Source organism: Anticarsia gemmatalis, chromosome 18, assembly GCF_050436995.1.
Source record: "Anticarsia gemmatalis isolate Benzon Research Colony breed Stoneville strain chromosome 18, ilAntGemm2 primary, whole genome shotgun sequence".
Taxonomy (NCBI): domain Eukaryota; kingdom Metazoa; phylum Arthropoda; class Insecta; order Lepidoptera; family Erebidae; genus Anticarsia; species Anticarsia gemmatalis.
The window spans coordinates 3,086,905-3,107,349 of NC_134762.1; the positions used below are offsets into that span (position 1 = coordinate 3,086,905).

General features: G+C 33.4%; 1 protein-coding gene across 4 annotated transcripts; it reads left to right on the plus strand.

Moving 5' to 3' along the window:
• Positions 1-1,670: 1,670 nt before the first annotated feature.
• Positions 1,671-18,935, plus strand: LOC142980495 (putative protein phosphatase 2C T23F11.1). Of its 4 annotated transcripts, none has more exons than XM_076125917.1 (8): positions 1,671-1,873; positions 4,207-4,397; positions 4,848-4,945; positions 8,807-8,959; positions 9,522-9,705; positions 10,047-10,138; positions 10,578-10,751; positions 14,418-18,935. In XM_076125917.1, the coding sequence occupies exons 1-8, from the start codon at positions 1,848-1,850 to the stop codon at positions 14,511-14,513; spliced, it is 1,014 nt and encodes a 337-aa protein (XP_075982032.1). In that variant the 5' UTR covers positions 1,671-1,847; the 3' UTR covers positions 14,514-18,935. The 4 variants fall into 4 exon arrangements, with proteins under 4 accessions (XP_075982032.1, XP_075982033.1, XP_075982034.1 ...); XM_076125918.1 differs by lacking the exon at positions 14,418-18,935 and adding an exon at positions 11,434-13,841; XM_076125919.1 differs by lacking the exon at positions 1,671-1,873 and adding an exon at positions 2,333-2,471.
• Positions 18,936-20,445: the final 1,510 nt, after the last annotated feature.

The window sequence follows — 20,445 nt, forward strand, 5'->3', positions numbered from 1 at the left end:
TTTCTATTGAGCGGACTCATTTTGTCGCATCTTGCTTGTGTAGTTTTTTGAATTTTAACCGCGATCGTGGGTTATTAATATATATAACTGTATAAAATTAACTATAAAATTTGTTTCCTTTTAAAAATAACTCCCACAATTTATAAATTATTATTAAATTAGCTTTTATTGCGAGATCTTTAATAATCAAAATAACGGAAACCTATTATAAGTAGGTACCTACAAACATATTCCGTATGAGAATCGAACCTTTAATAGTTACTGGTGCACACACCAATCAAATACATAGCCTGCATATCACTGCGCTGCGCCACAGGCTTCCAGCGAAATAATGAAGAATACACGTGTCTCATTATTATTTTTACTGGAGTATTATAAGTAAATACTTTGTTTATAAAAACCTCCTTTTTATAATTATTGCTTTAATTATTTTTTTATTAATTATTACATCATCACAAATGAGCATATTTTTTCAATGGTAAAGGTTAATTATTTATTAAAACAATAATCAAGTTGGACTCGTTATATTCCTGTTATGACCAGTTTTTCGTGAATAGAGATAAAACGGGCTCATCACTATTATTTATCTTTGGTGATAATGATTCATGGGTTCGCTAGTTTGTAAGGAAATTAGATTGAAATGATACACATGTCATTCATTTACATACTAATATACATAATTGAATACCTACTACATAGTTTTGCCCGCGACTTCTTGCGCGACATGCGTGCAAAGATATCGCGGATAATAAGTGACTGTACCTATGTGTCAGTCAAAAATAGGACCTAATTCTACCTAGGTATGCTGTTTCAGTTGCTTTTGCGTGAAGAAGCAACAAATACTAATTCAACCTAATGAAATTCATTACATCAAGGTCACGATTTAACGGGCTTCAAAACTATCACAAATTATCGCATAGGTACTTATAATTTTCTGGAAACCTGCAGAACGACATTTTGATATGTTTGACTCGATTCAAATTTTAAACTTTATAGGTAGGTAGGTACCTACCTAACTCTGCGCAAGAGTCGTGTTCATTGCCGCCAAAGCATAAACAAAATTCTTATTTATGAATGTAAGCAAACTCTTATTAGTGGCCTAGAAAAATGTCTATGCAAATAACTAGTTTATATTGCCTCAGCCGCTTTCTGATGACAGAGTGGCCATGATTAGAATCAGCTATTTTGTTTATATAAGATGCCTAGGTACTTATATAGGTAGGTATAATATTTTAATAATCATGTAACGATAAAAAAATATATTATTTAAATCAATTTGTTATTAATGCCTATTGCTAAATATGTGTGCGTTGTTTGCATATCTAAGTAGGTAGGTCTATTCCTGAACATTTGCTCTAAATATTTTATTTATTTGTAATAAGTACTTCGCATTCGCATTACAGTGTCATTTTGCAATAATGGTAATGAAAAGCGAGTACCTACTCTTATTATTAGGCACCTTTTTTTAGACCCGATTGTTCTAAATTCGCATCTTCTACGATCTACATTGACTGATTGCAAAATTGTCTGAAGGGGTGCTTCTTACCTCCCTGCCTCTTCAACGCATCTCAGTGCGTTGCGAATAAAACCTCCCGCTCTATGGATCAAGTAGAATTTAATAATCCTTTTTTCGTTTAAATTTATTTGATTACTGGCAAACGAAATTATGTAGTTACGGTTGCTGTCAATAATTTATAAAAGTGTATATTGTACACAATTCAGCTTTTTGCTAATTTTTTCGTAAATTTACGTGCTATCATACGAAAACACAATCAACTTCACTTAATATCTGTGCTCTAAATAAATTGCTAATAAATAGTAATTATAATTTGTTGTAATTTGTCATTATGTTTGGAGTATCGAAAATAATAAGGCAAGTGTTTTTTAATCGTTTCATATATAATATTCTTGCCAAGATGTATAGACTGTAAGTATCTTCTGTTGTTCGTAAATGTCTTCATACTCCTCAATTTATTTAAATAACGCGCCATATTACAGTTCCAATACGTAATCGTCCTTTGTTATCTGTATTTGCCGCACCAGAAACAAAACAAAGTATTTTGCTTTATGGTTTTGCTCAGAGTTGCCAGCCTTAAAAGCCGTCATTTCCCAAATCTTATCAAGCTGATTTAATTTAACAGATATTTAGGATCATGGAAATGAAGCATAACCATATTGTAATTAGTATTTTTCTTTTAGTCATATTTATTTTTAAGGTTATTTGACTTAAACTTTGCTATTAATATTCACGTTCCACGAGGACTGTATCTAACAACCACTGTATTTTTTTGGCAGTTCGGTGGTAAGAATTAAGTTTTTGCAACACTATTACATCTGTCAGTGTGACGTTTCTCTATCTTTGATTTTATTTACCTACGCATATTCGTGCGAATATAAAAAATAAACTTTGAATTGTCAAGAAAAGAAAACACTAGTTATTTAGAGACGATTTCCTAGCATTCGACACAACTGTGAGTAATGAAATATGTAGTTTTTGTAACATTAGTGATTAACAGCATCGAACGTAAGAGAACGATTACCTTATCGTATTTGTTGTTATAAACGCGATAATTTCAGTTTATTCTGTGCTTAGTGGCAGATAAATAGTAACACAAACAAATATAGTGCTCAGTGAGTGTGAAATTGCATTGTACGAGTGGAGTACATAGTGTTTAAAGGTGATCTTATAAAAGTGCTTATGACATCAGGAGTTAGTCATATCACGATGTTTTACCGATATTGGAGTCAGTTTACGATTTCCGACGATACCGTCACGTTTTACGACTCTCCTGCTGCATTTATATGGTTCAATTTATAAAGCTATTTATATTCTGGTCATGTCATTCACAGTGCATTTAGGACATGAACTGATTTGATAAACAAATGTCATTGATACGTATTTGTCGATATACTTCTGCAGTACTCTTTGCGTTGAGAATTTGGCCCTTTTTCGTGTTTAATAGATTCACAAACATATCTCTACAGCTCTGCAAGCATATTAATCATATTTATAGAAGCAAAATGCCTTAAATTTCACCCTTACTTCTTCAAATGCCTGTGTGAAAATGAATAAAAACCAATTCAGCAGTTTAGCTGTAGTAGTGTAATAGACAAACATACATGTATTTATACTCAAGCAGTTTTCTTTTCTTAGTAACTCTCAGTGTATGTTTGTTTCTTATCTAGTTGTATGCTTAGTTACAGAGGTTTGTTAGCATGCCTCATTAGAGTTTAATTTGTGTTACTCTATTCTTTAAGAATTTATCATATGATCTGGATATACTTAAATAATTTAGTCTAGGGTTTAAACTAGATAATACGCAACACATGGCTGTTTTTATTTAGTACAGTAAGGATATGTTATATGTGACAGAGTTCTAGCTAGCTCCTTCATTATAGGTAAAAACTGATGTATGGTTCACTAGCAGTTGTGTTCGGTCAAGTTGAACTAAGTGTCTGTTGTTTGTATTTTTGAAAACATCACTGAGTGACTAGAAAATTGGTCTAAGGTCAGGAGATATATAAAAAAAAGTTAGTAGGTTCCTTTGTGAACAACTGAAGCCCTAAATTTCTTGCTTAAACATGATGAAAATATTTCCAGTTTTATATTAGTGTTTTCATAAAGTTAATCAGCATTTATGATAAAAATACAACACAATCAGAAGGTAGTTACATGATAAGCTATGATACAGTCAAATATACAAACTCAGACTAACTTGCTTTTTGAGATACATTTAAAACTTACTATGCATTCTTTTCTATTACATCATATTTTAACTGATATAATTATTTCTTATCCTAGTCATTGATAACTTTTTATTTAAGTAAAGATGCAAATTCATCGCCAGTGTTTCCCTGCAGAATGTTGCAAAAAAGTTAATATTAATTTAAGATATTCCTGTGGTGCTGTTTGTAAAAGAATTTATAAAAAGAAACCATAATCAAGAAATACCATAATCACAACGCATTGTTATTAATTATTATAAAGTAAAGGGCCTTCACCATGTCTTTTGGTCTGTTTGCGTTAAACTTCAAAGTGTTTGAATCTGAACAGATTTAATGTAGGTTTCGCCAATATATTGAGTGATTCTAGAGGACATTTAGGAGTATAACTTGTTTTAGGTAAACCTAGTGTAACTTTTGCTCCAGGCAAAGCTAGGGTGCGGGCCCTTATTATCTCAATAATGAATTACTATTTTGTTTCAGAGTAATGGGTCAAACCCTATCTGAGCCGGTGACGGAGAAACAATCGTCAACATGTCAGGACTCCCGGTACCTCGTCGGTTCCTCTTGCATGCAGGGCTGGAGGGTGTCCATGGACGACTCTCATACACACATACTGTCGCTACCTGAAGATCCAGGGACAGCTTTCTTTGCGGTTTACGATGGGCATGGTGGTAAGTTAAATTAATCTAATTTTGGGATGGATAAAACTTTATAACAGTATTGTTAGCAACGGCATAGTGCGTAAACGGTAGTCTGATGAGTTGCGCCTTATAATAAATAAATTATAAAAAAAAAGTCGTTGTATTGAGTGAGTGAGAATGAGTTGGGCCTTATACCTGGAGGTTTTGCGTGACACAGCTAGTGAAAGAGTCAGATGGAAGACTAAGATAAGACCTTTGCCTAACAGTGGGACAGTACTGGTTAAAAAAAACAGTGCATTTTGGTAAGAATGGAATAATTTAAATAAATTTAATTTATATAAAAAACCCATACTGCATTGTTCAAGCAAAATATCCAAATGTTATTAATTTCAACTATCAAGTTTGTTATTGGCATTGCCTAATCCCTAAATGAAAAAATAGAATAAATACAAAGGCTTCATATTTCTTATTTGTTTTCAGGAGCAAACATAGCCGAGTACGCTGGGAAACACCTCCACAAGTTTGTGACGGCCCGTCCAGAGTATCATCTAGGCAACATAGAAGAGGCACTGAAACAGGTAAAAGGCATCATGTGACGTCACGGCACGTTTCCCAAACACGTAGAAATTTGTCCCTTTCAGGATGACTTTCAACCTTTGAGTCAACGGCAATTACGCTTGTTTGTCTTTGTCATCGGTAGAAATTACTGTCGGATTTATTGAGGTATGACTGATCATTTTTCAACTACGCAATTACAAGTAGATTTTATTTATTTATTTATTTATTAGCAGGCATGCAGTTGTATACAACTGGTTAATGCCTGTATCCTGGTAATTCACTATGATGTATTCATTCATTAAATAAATATTTGTCCAGTCTATTTTTGAATTGATTGACAGTTTCAGCTTCGACAAGCTTCGTAGCTTTCATTTTCGATGTAAAGTTGCAGAATTTGGCGTCAGATCCTTTGTAGTAAAACAAATTTACTAAGCCCGCGCCGTAAACAGGCCAGTTGACTACCAGTCAAATCAGCTACTCTTTATGATGTGTCAAAATCTCATCTTAGTATAGAAATGCGACAGTGACGTCGCAGGCTTGTATTTTCGTTGTCATCAAATGAGAGCCTTAAATAATGTTTCAGTCTGTAAAAATTTGAATGCAAATATTACTGACGAAGAAACATGACATAGAAAGAGCATTTTGCAGGAACCTTTTACAAGCACAAGGTTAACAATAAATTGTAGGTTAACCTACCCTATCTTTTTACAAAAAATAACTTAAGTACTTCCATTTCCGTCCTCCAACTACCTCAATGCAAAAAGTAAATTTCAAATCATTATTAAATTTTTAACTCAAAGAGTTAGAAACAAAAATACCTATCTTCAGATTTGACTACGAGAACTAAAGAAGCTCAAGGCGTACACAAGTGCAAGTATTTCAGCCTCACTGAAAGATTCCTACATATCGTAAAACAATGTATTAGCGTGCTACAGTAAATTGGCTATTAGTGTACAGAAATAAACGATCTCACGTGTTTCATGTTACTGAGGTGCTTATTAACATTTGTAGTTTAAGTATTTAACATCATGTTTGATTACTTCGAACGGTACAGTAAAAGTCATGTGACCATTATTTGTCTGGACATTAAACGATTTTTGAACAACTGAGTGGGAGAAGGTAATAGTGCAAAAAAACTTATTTTTTTACTTAGAGTTATAGATCAAAGAACATCGTTTGCGACAATCCGTAAAAACAGCTTTTGCTTCATACTTATTATTGAACTAGCTTTTACTCGCGACTTTGTCCGCCACCTAAATTTTCCCGGGGGAATGCGTCATTTTCCCGGAGTAAAGAGTAGCCTATGTCCTTTCTCGGGTATCAAAATATCTCCATACCAAATTTCATGCAAATTGGTTCAGTAGTTAAGGCGTGATTGAGTAACAGCCAGACAGACAGACAGAGTTACTTTCTCATTTATATTGTTAGTATGGATTATAATAAAAGATAGGCAAAACTATAGGTAACTTTTAAAAGCTTGCTGGCACTTGTCTAAAAGATGAACATTTGTCATTAGCTCTTTAACTAACAAAAAGAATCGCACCTGATTCCAGAAAGACGAGATAACGTTATTGAATGCGGGATATTTCTGATGTCATTGGGTATAGCGGGACGAATTGATCGAAAAACGAGACAATTTTGACTAAAACTGAATGCATGTTCATTATAACTATCGACTAATGATTTTTTTTATGGCGACTAATTACTTGTTTCAAGTTGCTGAGTTGTCGAAAGTGTAGCTTACAAGGGACGTATTGTTTTAGTGTTCGTTTCACATTTGTAAAATGTTTAATTAGTACTATATACTACCCAGTAGTTCAATCTGGACATTATAAAAATTATAATATAACAACCGGTAATCGTACACACCGGACGTATATTTTTAGTGCGTAATACTATTGAACTATGACCTTACCCTTTATTCTAAGAATAGGCTCGAGACCCACGTAAAACGATATAAAAATAACACGATGAAATAAGGAAAATAAAGCAACTAGGGTAGAAGTGTAGGTCAGACAGAAATAATAAATTATGTGTCAGTTTTCGGGAATTCCCTTAGAACTTTAACTGTCGTGGTCATTGTCGTTTATTGGTTCGATAAAGATTGATTTATTGCAAATTTCAATCAATTTTTCTACTCCTTTTATCTATTTTATGACACGGTTTGTAATATTTTAGAGTGTTTAGAGAGCAACAGAATTTCAACTCGTATAAAAATTATTATTTTCATCATTTATTTTGAAAAGACGATGATATTGTATGTATTGCTGCATGCAGTTGTTTTAGATACTTTGCTCATAGAATCGATTAATTTTCTGATGCAAGTTTCAGTATCTGCGTTAAATCTGTATGAAAATAAATGTAGGTATGTATTCAGAGAATAAAATATAAGTAGTTATCGATAACCATAGCACTAGGTAGTACTAGTAAAGGCATCAGATTGTATTAAAGTTGTACTAAGATGCGTTTCATTTTGCACGTAATGTAGGTGACGTAACAATTGTCTTATTCTCGACCTTTTCTCCATAACGTTCATCCCCATAAGCAGAAATCCTTCATTATTATGCAAATTACATGCCCAAGTTCATAATTTCTCCATAAAAACGTCGCTAGCAGTTAAAATAAACAATGAACGTGACCTTTATTAACATATACATATAATATTATAACATCGCATGTCGGACTGCGGTATGTTTCATATTAAAAACTTTTCTTCGCTACGCAAGAACTCGCACGTCACACTATGGAGTAATTGTAGGGTTGCTTCTAATTATTTGATTCACAATTTTTATTATAGTTACTTGTATGTAATTAACTATTGTAGAAAATCAGCTTATCCATGATCTTTATATTGATTTGTAGTGTTAGGGGAGCCGTGACCACTTTATCTTCCCAGCTCTTTAGAAAAGATTCAGACTATCTTAGAGACGGATGCGAGTAAAAACTTCAAGTCTCTTTTGAAATATTATTTCTTTGCATTTGCAAAATATTTATTCTAATAGTGAGATGTAAATCTCATTAAAAGCTGCAATTTTCGAGTCTGTCTTTGCATCATTGAAACTGAATAATTTTCCTACTATAAAACTTTCAAAATAAGGACAATAATTACTTTTACGTAACGTAAGTTGAAAATGAGTGATTTCTCCTCACGTGCCAACCCTAACGAATGACGTTTAAACCTATTAGTAGGTGTTTGTACAGCTACAAAAATGTTTGCTTAATTATATGGTGTTAGGGAAAACGTTATTTTTAACTTTCGTTTATTTTATCTAGCGCATTATAAACGGATTACTATTATAGCTCTTACTAGCAGAACGATCGCGTTTTAAAATACTTTTTAAATAGTAGGATAGAATTCGGTAAACTTACGATAAGGTTTCATGGGTTCAGGCATGGTAGTGTATAGGTACGATTGCTGATCACAAGTTCTTAAGTTCACGGGCCGGACAAAGTGCTATTGGACTTTTCTAATTTACATTAGGCCGGGGAAAAAGTCTTTTCGCATTATAGTATGTATGAAATTGTAATAAAATCTTTTCTCTAGACAAAAAAAGCTCGATATTTGGGTACCTCACGAGCTCACTGAAATAATCTAATGAACCGTGTACTCATTTGTGATTCTTGAAGCCAAATGGATTTTAGTACAAGTTCATATATACTGTAATGCGAAAAGACTTTTTCCCCGACCTAATATGATAATAATATGAAATGATAATAAATAGTAGCCCAGAGTTTCGTAACTTACCGTTGCGATATACGGCATAGTTGGCTCGCCTCCTATTACATTAAACCCCTACAAGTTAGAAAAAGGTAACTTTCATAATTTTAGTATACATTACTATGACAAAAGGCAATATTCGTTAACTAGTTTGTTGTTGCAGGGTTTCCTCGACCTGGACCAGGCGATGTTGGAGGAAGACATGCTGCTGCAGAAGGTGGCGGGCAGCACGGCGGTGGTGGTGCTCGTCAAAGACAACACGCTGTACTGCGCCAACGTCGGTGACTCGCGGGCCATTGCCAGCGTGCGCGGCGGAGTATGTACCTTAAAAATCTCGAATGATCCCTACTAATTCCTGTCTGCCTGACTTGTCCTCATGTCTAAACTACTGAATCGATTTGGATTAAACTTTTGTTAAATAAATAGTTCATGATCTAAGAGATCGTGTGGGTGCTTAATGCATAGGTATACTCTCCATTCTATCACTCTCATAACCTGGTTGGACCTTTTCTTCATGACTGGGCAATCACTTAGATTTTATCACGAACTTATGTAATTATAGTTCTCTACTATGATCGTACAAGAGTACGTAGTATGAAGGGTGTGCGAATGGTCAAATTTAGATCATCGTCCTCGTCATCATCGGTCGTCCGCTGACTTGCGATTGATTTGATTTTGCCTTTAAACTACGGATGCTTTGTGCACTATGCGGTCACCCATCTATAGAATGACCGCGTCAACGTTTGCTTAACCCACAGATCGTTTACCGACCGGTGAGCGCAACTGGCTATGGACGTCTCGTCTAGTCCAGTGGCCTAAGATATACACGGAATTCTTATATACGAAAATCTAAATGGGAACTTCTTGTAATCGTTCAGCAGGTGGAGGTGCTGTCATACGACCACAAGCCGAACAACGAGGAGGAGTTGCGTCGCATCACGGCCGGCGGCGGCTGGGTGCAGCTGAACCGAGTGAATGGTAACCTGGCGCTGTCCCGCGCGCTCGGCGACTACGTGTTCAAGAGGAACTACAGGCTTTCGCCGCAAGAACAGATCGTCACTGGTAAATAATACATACGTAAATTATCACGCCCTTTTTTCCATAGGCAGAAACCAAAAAACGTCATTTGGTACGAACCTTAAAATCTTCCTTTGCTCATATCAATGCATCTTGTCATACAGGATAATGCACCTTATAGATCTCGTTTTTTACCGATAATCTGCTTGGAGAGTCAGTATCGAAATATAAATAATTTTGTTTGTATTCTGTTGAAGAAAATAAATTGAAATTATTATTATCAGCGTAACAACTTGTACGTGCACGTTCGCGTAGCGTGCACGCGTTAGTTAAAGATATTTTTTTAATAATCAATAATTTTGCTTATCTACATTTTTGTATTGCAGCATACCCTGATGTTCAAGTAAGGCAGCTGAACGACGACTGGGAGTTTATAGTCATAGCGTGTGATGGCATCTGGGAAGTGCTGTCCAATGAGGTTTGTTGACTGTGTATACTACGCCCAGATTTTCGTGCTCTTATATTCTAAATGTAGGGCATTACTAATCTTCTTCTGTTCGTTTATTAGCTTGCGGATATTTGTTCAATTTCAATTGAAATAAATTTAAATCTTGATAGTCTCAGCATTTGCGATTGAAATTACGAGTTGTTAGATGCCTGGGAAAATCGGGATTTTTGTAGAAAACTAAAAGGTTGATTATGTACTTTAAGTGAATTTCGTTAAATTCTAATGGGACTGATAAACAAACTGCAGTCGCAATCTTGGATTCTTCAGACGTTGACGTTTGGCGAAAATGTTGTTTTTGACAAGTGTTGCCATTGTTACGGCAACTGCTGTGATAACTGTAGCAAAATTCACCCGAGCGAAGTCGGGTTTTTATCTTTCTTAGTTTTAAAATGTTGTTGTTGTGTTGCAGGAGGTGGTGTCGTTCTGCCGCGTGCGGCTGGTGAGCGGCTGGGAGCCGGCGGCCGTGTGCGAGGCGCTGATGCAGCGCTGCCTGGCGCCCAACTGCGCCACGGGCGGGCTGGGCTGCGACAACATGACCGTGCTGCTCGTGTGCCTCGCGCCCTTCCCGAGGATCGACCCCGCCGTGAGTACACACATACACTTGAGCTTTATCATTATATACATTGTCATTTCTTTTTTATAAGTTGGGTGTATTTTGCGAAACGTATACGCTCGTAAAATATGTACGTATACGTACGTGTTTTATGGACACTTAAAGTCCAAAGCTCTATGTAAGTTTGTGTTAATTAAGGAAACGGTTCGCAAGCTAGACCGAAATAGGAAACCGAGACTTGAGATCGTCTAATTCCGTCGTAGTCTCTGATCGCGGTCTTGCTTGCGAACCGCCGCCTTTAGGCAAATTTATCTAAACAGATACGATAGGTACTGATACGATCGTTTACGCACCAAAGTACACCCAGCGTGAAAGAGATTTTATTCTACGTGCTTGCATGTCTGGAATGTTCATTTTGCATGATTATCATATATGGGGACTCATTATATTTAGTACTTATACTTATTTTATATATAATTATATTTATAAAACAAAATTTACTCATAAATAACTGAACATTGGGTTTGGGGTACTTAACTTTTATCCAGAAATCCAGAAAGTTTTGAAGTAAGGATTGACAGAAAATACAACTACGCAGTATAATAAAATATTAACAGGATAGCCCATTTAATCTCCCTCCCACTTTAGAGGAGACAGTGGGATAGAAACTATAGTAGTTAAACAATATACTAAGGTATTTGTTACCTTGCAGTTGGCATACAAGTGCATCGACCCATCACGTCCGAACAAGTACTGGACGCTGATGCCGTCGCGGCGGTTCTCTTAAGTCCCCCCTCCCCTCACTGCCCCCCTTCTTGCACAAGTTTTATACTTCCAGTGTGCCTCTGTAACTGTGATCTGTGCATAATGTAACTTGGTTGGAGACTTCGTATTCACAAATCTGTCATTTGAGACTGATGTCCGTTTTGTTTAAAATTTTTGTGGAGTCTTATGTGTAAAGTAATATTAATAGTGTCGTTATGTTTCTAAACCAAAGCACAATACCAAAGTTAAACTCAAAGTTTGTTTTGTTTAACAGTCTTCGGTAAAAATAGTATCATAAGTAATAAAAATAGCATTACTCGTCTCACTGGATAAGGGCCTGGCATTTAGCGGACAGCCCTTCGCGGTAGTGCATTTTTCCACACTACGCGATACTATCGAGAATCGACATTGATGTTTAAAATGTATCTTAAAATTAGTTCATACGATACCCGCTAGGGGCACTGATCGATTTTACTTCAAAATTTGTCAATAACAAGCCGGTTACCGATAGTAGTAGAAATTCATCTGGTTAACTAACCAGTATTTTTTTCGAAGATTGTTTGACGAGTCCATGCAGCTGTTCCGTACATTTTTGAGCCGCGTTTTTTATTATAATGGATCCCAACCAAGTTACATAAAATAAAAGAAAATATCTGTGTAATGTTTCTGTGATTTTATGATTTAAAAATTTTGTTAAGTATGTTGTAAATTTGATTGACAACTTGTAAGACTGACTGCGTGCCATTGACGGGGTTATATCAAATTTTACGTACCTGATTATGATACCTATCACTAAAAGGCTTATTCGGCTGCAGTACTGTGAGGTTTTAAGGCGTTTTAAATATTGGATATTTGTGTATCCGTATGTTTGAAGTTTAAGGTTAAAATAAATATAGAATTACTTCTTTAATTCTCAAGTTTAACCTTTAACGTTAGTTTTCTACTGATTTTAGTTTCATTTTAAAAGCGATCGATGGGTCTACTCGTAATCTGACAGATAGCCGAATATCCGTGATTTTCCTGGAAAAATATAAAAATCTTTAATTTATATTTGTATGTTATACAATTACATATGTTACAAAATTAGTACTGCAGTTTGAGTAAAGCCTTAAATGATAGATCAGGAAAAAATATATTTGACAGAGCTGTAAGCAATGTTATATCGTTATTGAAAAGCTGCGATTATTATACTAAATGTTGAAAACAGGATTTTACCAATAAAATGTGTGCGTGAGTTGTCGATTTATATCCATAACACTTAATTGTAGGATAAAATACAATAATCTAGCCTCAAAGTGCTAAATAAACCTAAAATGGTACTTGTTTTGCTTCTTAAAATTATGCTATACGTTCATTTTTGAAATGTGTTTATCAGTACAAATAAATCTTGATTTTTTTCTGGTAACACTGTGTTTGATATGGCAACACAGTTTTCAGTGTTGCCAACCGTGTGTTGTTGTCGCTTTTTTAAACGTAACAAAATGCTTTAAGGTTTGCAATGCAAGATTTTTTTTTATATTTTTCGTGTCGTTTGTCAAATCATGTTTTAAATGTTTTGTCTATGTTCCAAGCTTTATATAAAATCGTATGGTATAAGTATATGTATGACGAGTATAATTACTTTGCATGTTATATAAAATATTTTCAATGTTGCATGAAATATAATTGCATGATTATTATATATTTTTACTACATAAATATAAAATTATAATTTGTTTATCCATGAATTCATTACTTTCAAGTTTATTCGCATGTAAATCTATTATTTTGTAACGTTTCGCTTTTATATTTACTAAATATTTGACAATATTCCAAGTTTTCGATATTATGACAGTCGCCCGCTCAATTTTTGCAAAAACAGCGGTTGAATACAGAAAAGTCTTTTGACTTAGCAAATACTCAAAAGTATTTCTGTCGCAACAATACAAGTTAAAGCGATAGAGACAGCAAGATTCTCAAGAGTTGCTTATAGTTGAAGCACTTTTCTGCATTCAGCCGAAAGTGTCGTATTGCCTTTGCTTATCAGTTTTTATTCATCAAGTAACGTGCAGTTTCCCAGGTTGTGAATAAGTGTTAGACAAACTATCTGTTGGAGAAAGTCACAGCAGATATATAAAAACAACTGCCATAATTTTATCGAATGAGCTCAAATAAATCTCATACTTATCTGATATAAGATCCAGAGTCGGAAATAAAAATTTGAAACCTAAATCTATGATATAATTTTGCTATTTATATGAATCAAAACTTGATATATTGTCAAATATTGATACTACTATATAAAATTATAGTTAACACTGCCTCTTATTGTTCTTGTGTCACTGTGTTCGCTTAATAAAATACTTTTGGAATGCATGTGCCTGTTTTATTTATAAACTATATATAACTATGAGTATTACCTTACTATGTTGTTGTTTATGAATGATTTATTGGCTACATAATCTACATATGATATGAAGAACTATGAAATGCAAAGCTCATTGATAGGTCTCATGGTAGATAGTTATTTTGATATCAGCCAGATAATGCGTAGACATGTTACAGTTTTGATACTTAGTTAAAACTTGCGTTGTGTTGGTTAAGTAAAAATACACAAGTTGTTAGAAACAAAATAAATTATTTGTCAAAATTCAGATAATACTTGCCTGTCTGGCCTGTAGAATCAACTTTTAAGGTTTCTATTGTAACAATCGAAGTTTCGTCGTGGAGGTTTAAAAATACTAATTTAACTTCTTTATGCCGATTTTCATTTTAAGCAACATTCAAGCTATTTTCTGTCAAGAAATTACCTGTTACATCATTGGTATGTGTACTTACTTTTGTTTCTTAGTACATGTGACTAACATAGATCCTAGTCTAACATCGTAGTATTATTCTATATAATTGAATCATTCAAAAATTGAAATAATTATCACCTTTTCACATTTTCAGGATTCACCCCTCCCCGTAGAAGAACTAAATAGTAAGTTTATGACCAAAATGGAAGACCTATTATACGTAGAAGATGAGGAGGAAGACCTTAAATGAAGCTTATTTATTAAATAATATATTATGTAAATGTGTGTACATAGATAGGTTAGTGGTGTTGAACTTTAGCGTCGAAATTTTAAGGTTGAAAATCGTCTGCAGAAAATATAGATTATACGCTGTTTAGAATTTGTTGCGTTATAATGCTGTTTCTTTCTTTCTGATGTGAATAGAAAAGGATGGCTATAGACGGCTCTATGTTATTATGTTTGACTGAAGGCGTAATGTTGAAGATTTTACTGGTTTGGTGTTGTTTTCATTATATGATCATTATTTTGTATGGGCTATCGAATTTTAGAATTTGTTTTAATAATTATGCTTGATGTTGAAAAAATTGCTAATAGCTCATCATTCATGTGTTTCGGTCCCTGTGTCTTAAGGTATACTTATTGACCAAAGAGGATCCCATACATTTTTAAAGCTATTTATAGGCCTTAGTTAAATTAAAAAAATCTATACGTGTTATGTAAAATCACAGCCTCGAAAATGACAATTTCGGTCTGTGCCCTTACATGCTTCGTAAAAAAGATATGAATAATCCGATCGATTGTTTCCAATATCAAAAAAAGTAAGTTTTAACCATTGAGTGCTGCTATTTTATCACAGTGTTGCATTACTAAAAAACGTCGCGTAAGCTTGGTTCAACAGTATTTTTTTCTTTTTCACTCAGATATGGTTTCAAATATAATAAAAAGAGACAAAACATTGAAGTAATCCGTGCTTATCCTATGTTTTTTAGTAATATTCTTGTTTTCAATGATGACGTAATTTATTTCTAAGGGTGATTTTTTTTTGTATGGAAAATGGATTGTTTTATATATTTTGTAGTTGATACGTGTCTTAACACTGATGTGTTTGAAAAATAGTTTTTTGGTTTTTTTAATGAAAATTATATTTATGTTAGGTAAGTTTTTTATTGTAAAATCGATGTTTTAAAATTGTTTTTGTGGTTGTGCCATCAGTATTAAGTTGCGTGTTGACATATTTTAATAATTTTAATTTTTTATTGTAAATAATTGATTTAGTTTCTAATATAATCAATTTGCTTGTCACCTATGAATCCTGTGATAAAAAATATTAGATATTATTTTTTCAAAATTTATTTAATACTATATTTATTTTAAATTGCATTTCTTATTTCTGGCGTAATTGTTTTTTATTCGCATTTAAAACTATGGTGCTTTGGACGCGAGGCGTCGTTTGCCTTGCACGTATTGTTGTCTGTTTTAAGGCGTTTTATTATATATCTATATACCAATCTATCTTTAGCTACGGATAGGCTAACCATAGTAAGTCTATCCTTAACTAACGATAGGTTATTGAAACCGTAAGCGTCGTATATTTTGATGTTTATGCGTAGGAATCACGTAAGAGTTTTATTGTTAAAGCGAGATGTAGTTATTGGTTTTATATTATAAGGGCATTTCTTTGTAACACATTTGCTGTAACGCGTAATATTTTATTTGATTCTGAGTAACTTGTGTTTAGTATTTGAGATTCAGAGCTTCATACAGTGGGTATAATAAGAGCATTATTATATATGCTGTTGTCTTTTTATCTTACATAATATGAGAGTATTCAAACAATTGGACTTATATCTCTTTACTTATGTCTTATACCCTAGAGCACGTATACGTACGCGCTCGTATACGCAAAAATATGCACGCGAGTGGCCGTACATGTACATTATTAAATAAAGTATTCATGTGTTACGGTATAAGCTATAATTATTATTGAATTCAAAGAAATGCCTTTTACGCTATTTGTCGATCAAACAAGCTAATATAGATGTTATTTGTGAATATGTTCTGGCAACTATGTAAAGCACAATTAGTGTAGTTATGACGCGTGTGCTATGATAAATATAATTAAGTCGCACAATTTACTTATAAAATGATTTATATAATGTTGTATTAGTGACGCAAGGATACACGTCACTGATGTTAAGATAGACCATACTAAAATATAATATTATAAACATCCATTTTTATTGACTCACGGTCGTTTAAAAGTCCTATCGCCTAAATTGAAGTCCCAGCACGCTAATCACATACGTGCTTTTCTTATATATTATATGTAGTTGTTTAATTTTGCCCTTAATTAAGTCGGTCTTAGAATACTACTAACTGTTGATGACATGTAAAATTCTAAGCCAAATCGTGACTAGTATTAAAAACTACGACTAGCTAGATAAAGACTGTAGGACATTTAGTAAGGGAGTAATATTAGGTAATACAATAAGAATTGCCTATGAATCCCTCGAAAGCTGCCTCATCCTAGCTACCAGAAACTTAGGTAATGGTTTTTTGTAGTCTCTGAATGCAAAATGTCGATATCTCGAAAGTGTTTTAGTTAACGAACAATTTGTCTTGTTCTGGACGTCAGTGACGTGTATATTGTACAAACATCACAACGAATGTGCAATTTTTGTCGTAGATTTAATAAACAATTTTAATGTGTAAATACACGGTGAATTGAATTATATTGACAAATGCAAATGAAATATATGTTTATTAATATTTTAACATAATATATGGTTTTAAGAAGGACGGGTCTGATGCATTGATTTTTTTACGGGGTGGGATTTTGAATATTTCTTCGCTTGAGGTTAATTCGGGGTTAAAACCCCCTCAGCAGAATAAATCAAGTATTTTTGGGTTGCAATAGTTATTTCAAAATAAAGAGTGGGATTATAAATTAAAGTTCATTGGTTTTTCTTTGGCTATAATGGTGATGTATATTCAAAACTGATTGTAAGGTTAATGTTATGCGAATTGGGCCAGTACGATAAAACTACGGTTAAAAGATTTTTTACAAAACGCAACTCGTAAAATGGCCTGTTCTTGAAAAGTGATTTTTGTAAGGTTACTTGCGATGACAGGATTATCACTGAATTTAAAAGAAATATTTTGTCTTAAGCCCGTTTATAAAGTCAATGTTTTCGTTTGTTTGATGTTTGTCGAAGTTGATATTGTAAATATCATGTAATTAGATAAATTATCAGCAATAATATTAGTATAATAACACAGTGTAATGATAGTACAGTGAATTGGCTTTGTACAGGTAACATCTATTTGATACACAGGTATATTATCTGAGAGACTTTAGTCAAATATGTATAAGTCTTTAGTCACAAGCGTTAATATACTGTCATGTTTTCAAACTTATTAAAGGTAAAGGGGCCGCCAAGTAAGCAATTAAAAACTTGAGTAATAATGCTAGATCGCTGTAAACGATTTTTAGATTGAGTTAGGCGAGGGTCATTATCCTTTGAGTGGTTTCTGCACTAAGTTTACTTTAAGCTTACCTGCTACGGAAATAATACGTTCATGTTGTTTAGCGGCAGCTATATTGCAGAAATAGAAAGTGAACGATTTTACGGTATAACAGCAGTCTTTTATTTTTACGTTTACCCGCAAATCAAATCTTTTGATAGTGTGACTTTGGATACAAAAAGTCTTACAAGGTCTTACGGCTCCTATATAATAAAACTTATTGTACCCAAATTACACTAATAAAGAATTTATTAATATTTGTAAAAGTGTAGTGTAGAAATTTATAAGTTTTAAAATGTGACAGTGTATATGTATTGGTAGACAGACAAAACCTACGTACATGTACGTATACGTACGTGCGTATAAAGTTGTTTCACTGCAAAATATTTTACTCTGTGATAATACTTATAAACCTCTAGCTTTTATAATCAGGGAAATTATTCTTTAGTTTAGTTTGTTTATATATGGTTATGAGGTGGTTGTTTTTTCTTATTCCTAGTCCTTACAACTTGGCATTTATGCTAGTATTTTTGTGCAACGTGTGTTTCATGAAATTATGTATTGACTTGAAATATTTAGGTATAATTAACAGATGGGCGATAGTGTTGTAGCTCCATGAACATTGAAATGCCGTTCGAGTGGCATAATTACTTGATAAAAGACTAAATCGTAGTTAGTCTAGCGTTTATAATAGGACCGAACAGACTATTTTTTGTATATTGCATCCAACTCTAAATTTCACTGCTGTTATAATTAAGTGCATTACCAAATAATCAAGATTTTTTTACCGCTAAACTGTATACAGGTATATTATAGTGCACGCTTGCGTGCGTTTGAGATTAACTTTTCAGGCATCTAACTTTTTAGTTTCTTTCGATTATTTACATCATATGTTTATAGCATATTTTACAGTTTTAAATGTATCTGGACTTTTTAAGTTAAACATAATTTCATTAAACTCTATAGTTGTACTACCGAACTGTTTCCCTGATTGTATGATTGTAATTAAACAGACAGTTAGCATGTTCAATCGTTCATGTGTAGCGGAGTTATGTGACATATCTGGAATTGCACTAGTCGTTAAGTAGTCCGGTGTGTACAGTACCTTATGTTGAATTTTGAGATGTAATAAAGTTTTACATTTTTATTGGTGTGTTTTATTTATTATCACCTTTTTGTTGGTAACTTGAAAGTTACCTTTTTCATTTATTTGCAGTAGCAATATTGCCACGCAATAACTAACACTAGAATATTGCCAACATCAATGCGGCTCTTGAAAGATCTTTAAAGGGTTCAAAATCATCAATATATTTATGTTTTTGATTACACTTCATATGTAGCTACTCAATAGTGTAAAAAGATATGTCAATTTATACCTACCGTCCCTTCAGCGTTTAATTAATCTTTAAAATACTATCACTTGTATTATAAAAGAATAATAAAAATTGCTACGTTACTTAAATTAGTAAGACGTTTATTATAAAAAATGTTTAAAAATGTCTATGATTACAAGTATTCCAACATTGCAGAAAATAAATCTTAATTCGTAAAGTCATAAAGCTAGTTCTTTTACAGCTCAATTCACAAAATAAGAAATAACCTGAAAATTATCTATAGATGATAAAAAAAAATATAGGTACCTACTTAATTCTCGACTTAGCTACAACATGGGACGCTAAGTTTTAACGTTACCAAATGTAAAGGCAATATTTAGGTCAATGAAACCTCTCGTTTTTATTATTATGCATGTTTTTATTATACACATAAAGTGGCCTCCGGAGCTTTTTACTAGTGTTCCCGGTTGTAATAAAACAAAAATCGGAAAGGACGACGAAAAATTCCTTAAATGCGTTCTATATAATTTTTCATTACTTTCTTGACCTTATTTACAGTTTTTTTTGACAAGGTATATGATCATTGAATAAATACGTAATGTTATCTAAGGGGTACTAAAGAGATAATGATGTGTAGTGCTATTTATCATTACCTAACTTTTTTTTAATTTCCTTAACCCTTTGACCGCCACAGTCGACTATACTCGACAAATCAGAACGTGCTCACGACGCTTTCCTCGGCAAATGTCGACAAAAATATAGCGTTAACAATAAGTAGGTATAGTAAGAAGTCCAGAAATAAATCAAACTTTTTTTATTAGATTACCATATTGTGATAGGCCAGGCAAGGAATAAGGCCTTTTTGTTTTAGCAAACGTTTTGTTTTTAATAATTAGTAGAATAACTACGTACCGTGCTTAAATCCGACGAGAAAACACTCAAGACCTCAGTAGTGTGAAAAAGGTTCATAGGACGCGGGGACTTTTAGAAACATACAAACTATAACCAGAGGCGAAACAACTTGTGGTTCGCACAAATAATGTCCCGAGTAGGGATCGAACCCACGAGCTCCATACGCAATGGTAAGTAGGCACTTTAAATTTAGAAAATACAAATTTTTGAACTATAACTGCTATAAATATCAAGGAACGTGGACCAATCACCTATGCATTTATGAAGATTTCATGTCATTCATACATCATAAACTGAGTGCCATAAAATATTGATAGTTATGTTGATAGCTGTCTCGATTCCTAGACGAATGTCGATTTGCGAGATTTGAATTTATAGTGTTTCGAAGTACCTATACTTAAATAACGGTCG

Coding starts and splice junctions, on each gene's coding strand:
- LOC142980495 (XM_076125917.1), top strand. CDS start 1,848: ATGTTTGGAGTATCGAAAATAATAAG. Junction 8,960..9,521: donor TTGCCAGCGTGCGCGGCGGA/GTATGTACCTTA, acceptor GTAATCGTTCAG/CAGGTGGAGGTGCTGTCATA. Junction 10,752..14,417: donor TCCCGAGGATCGACCCCGCC/GTGAGTACACAC, acceptor TCACATTTTCAG/GATTCACCCCTCCCCGTAGA.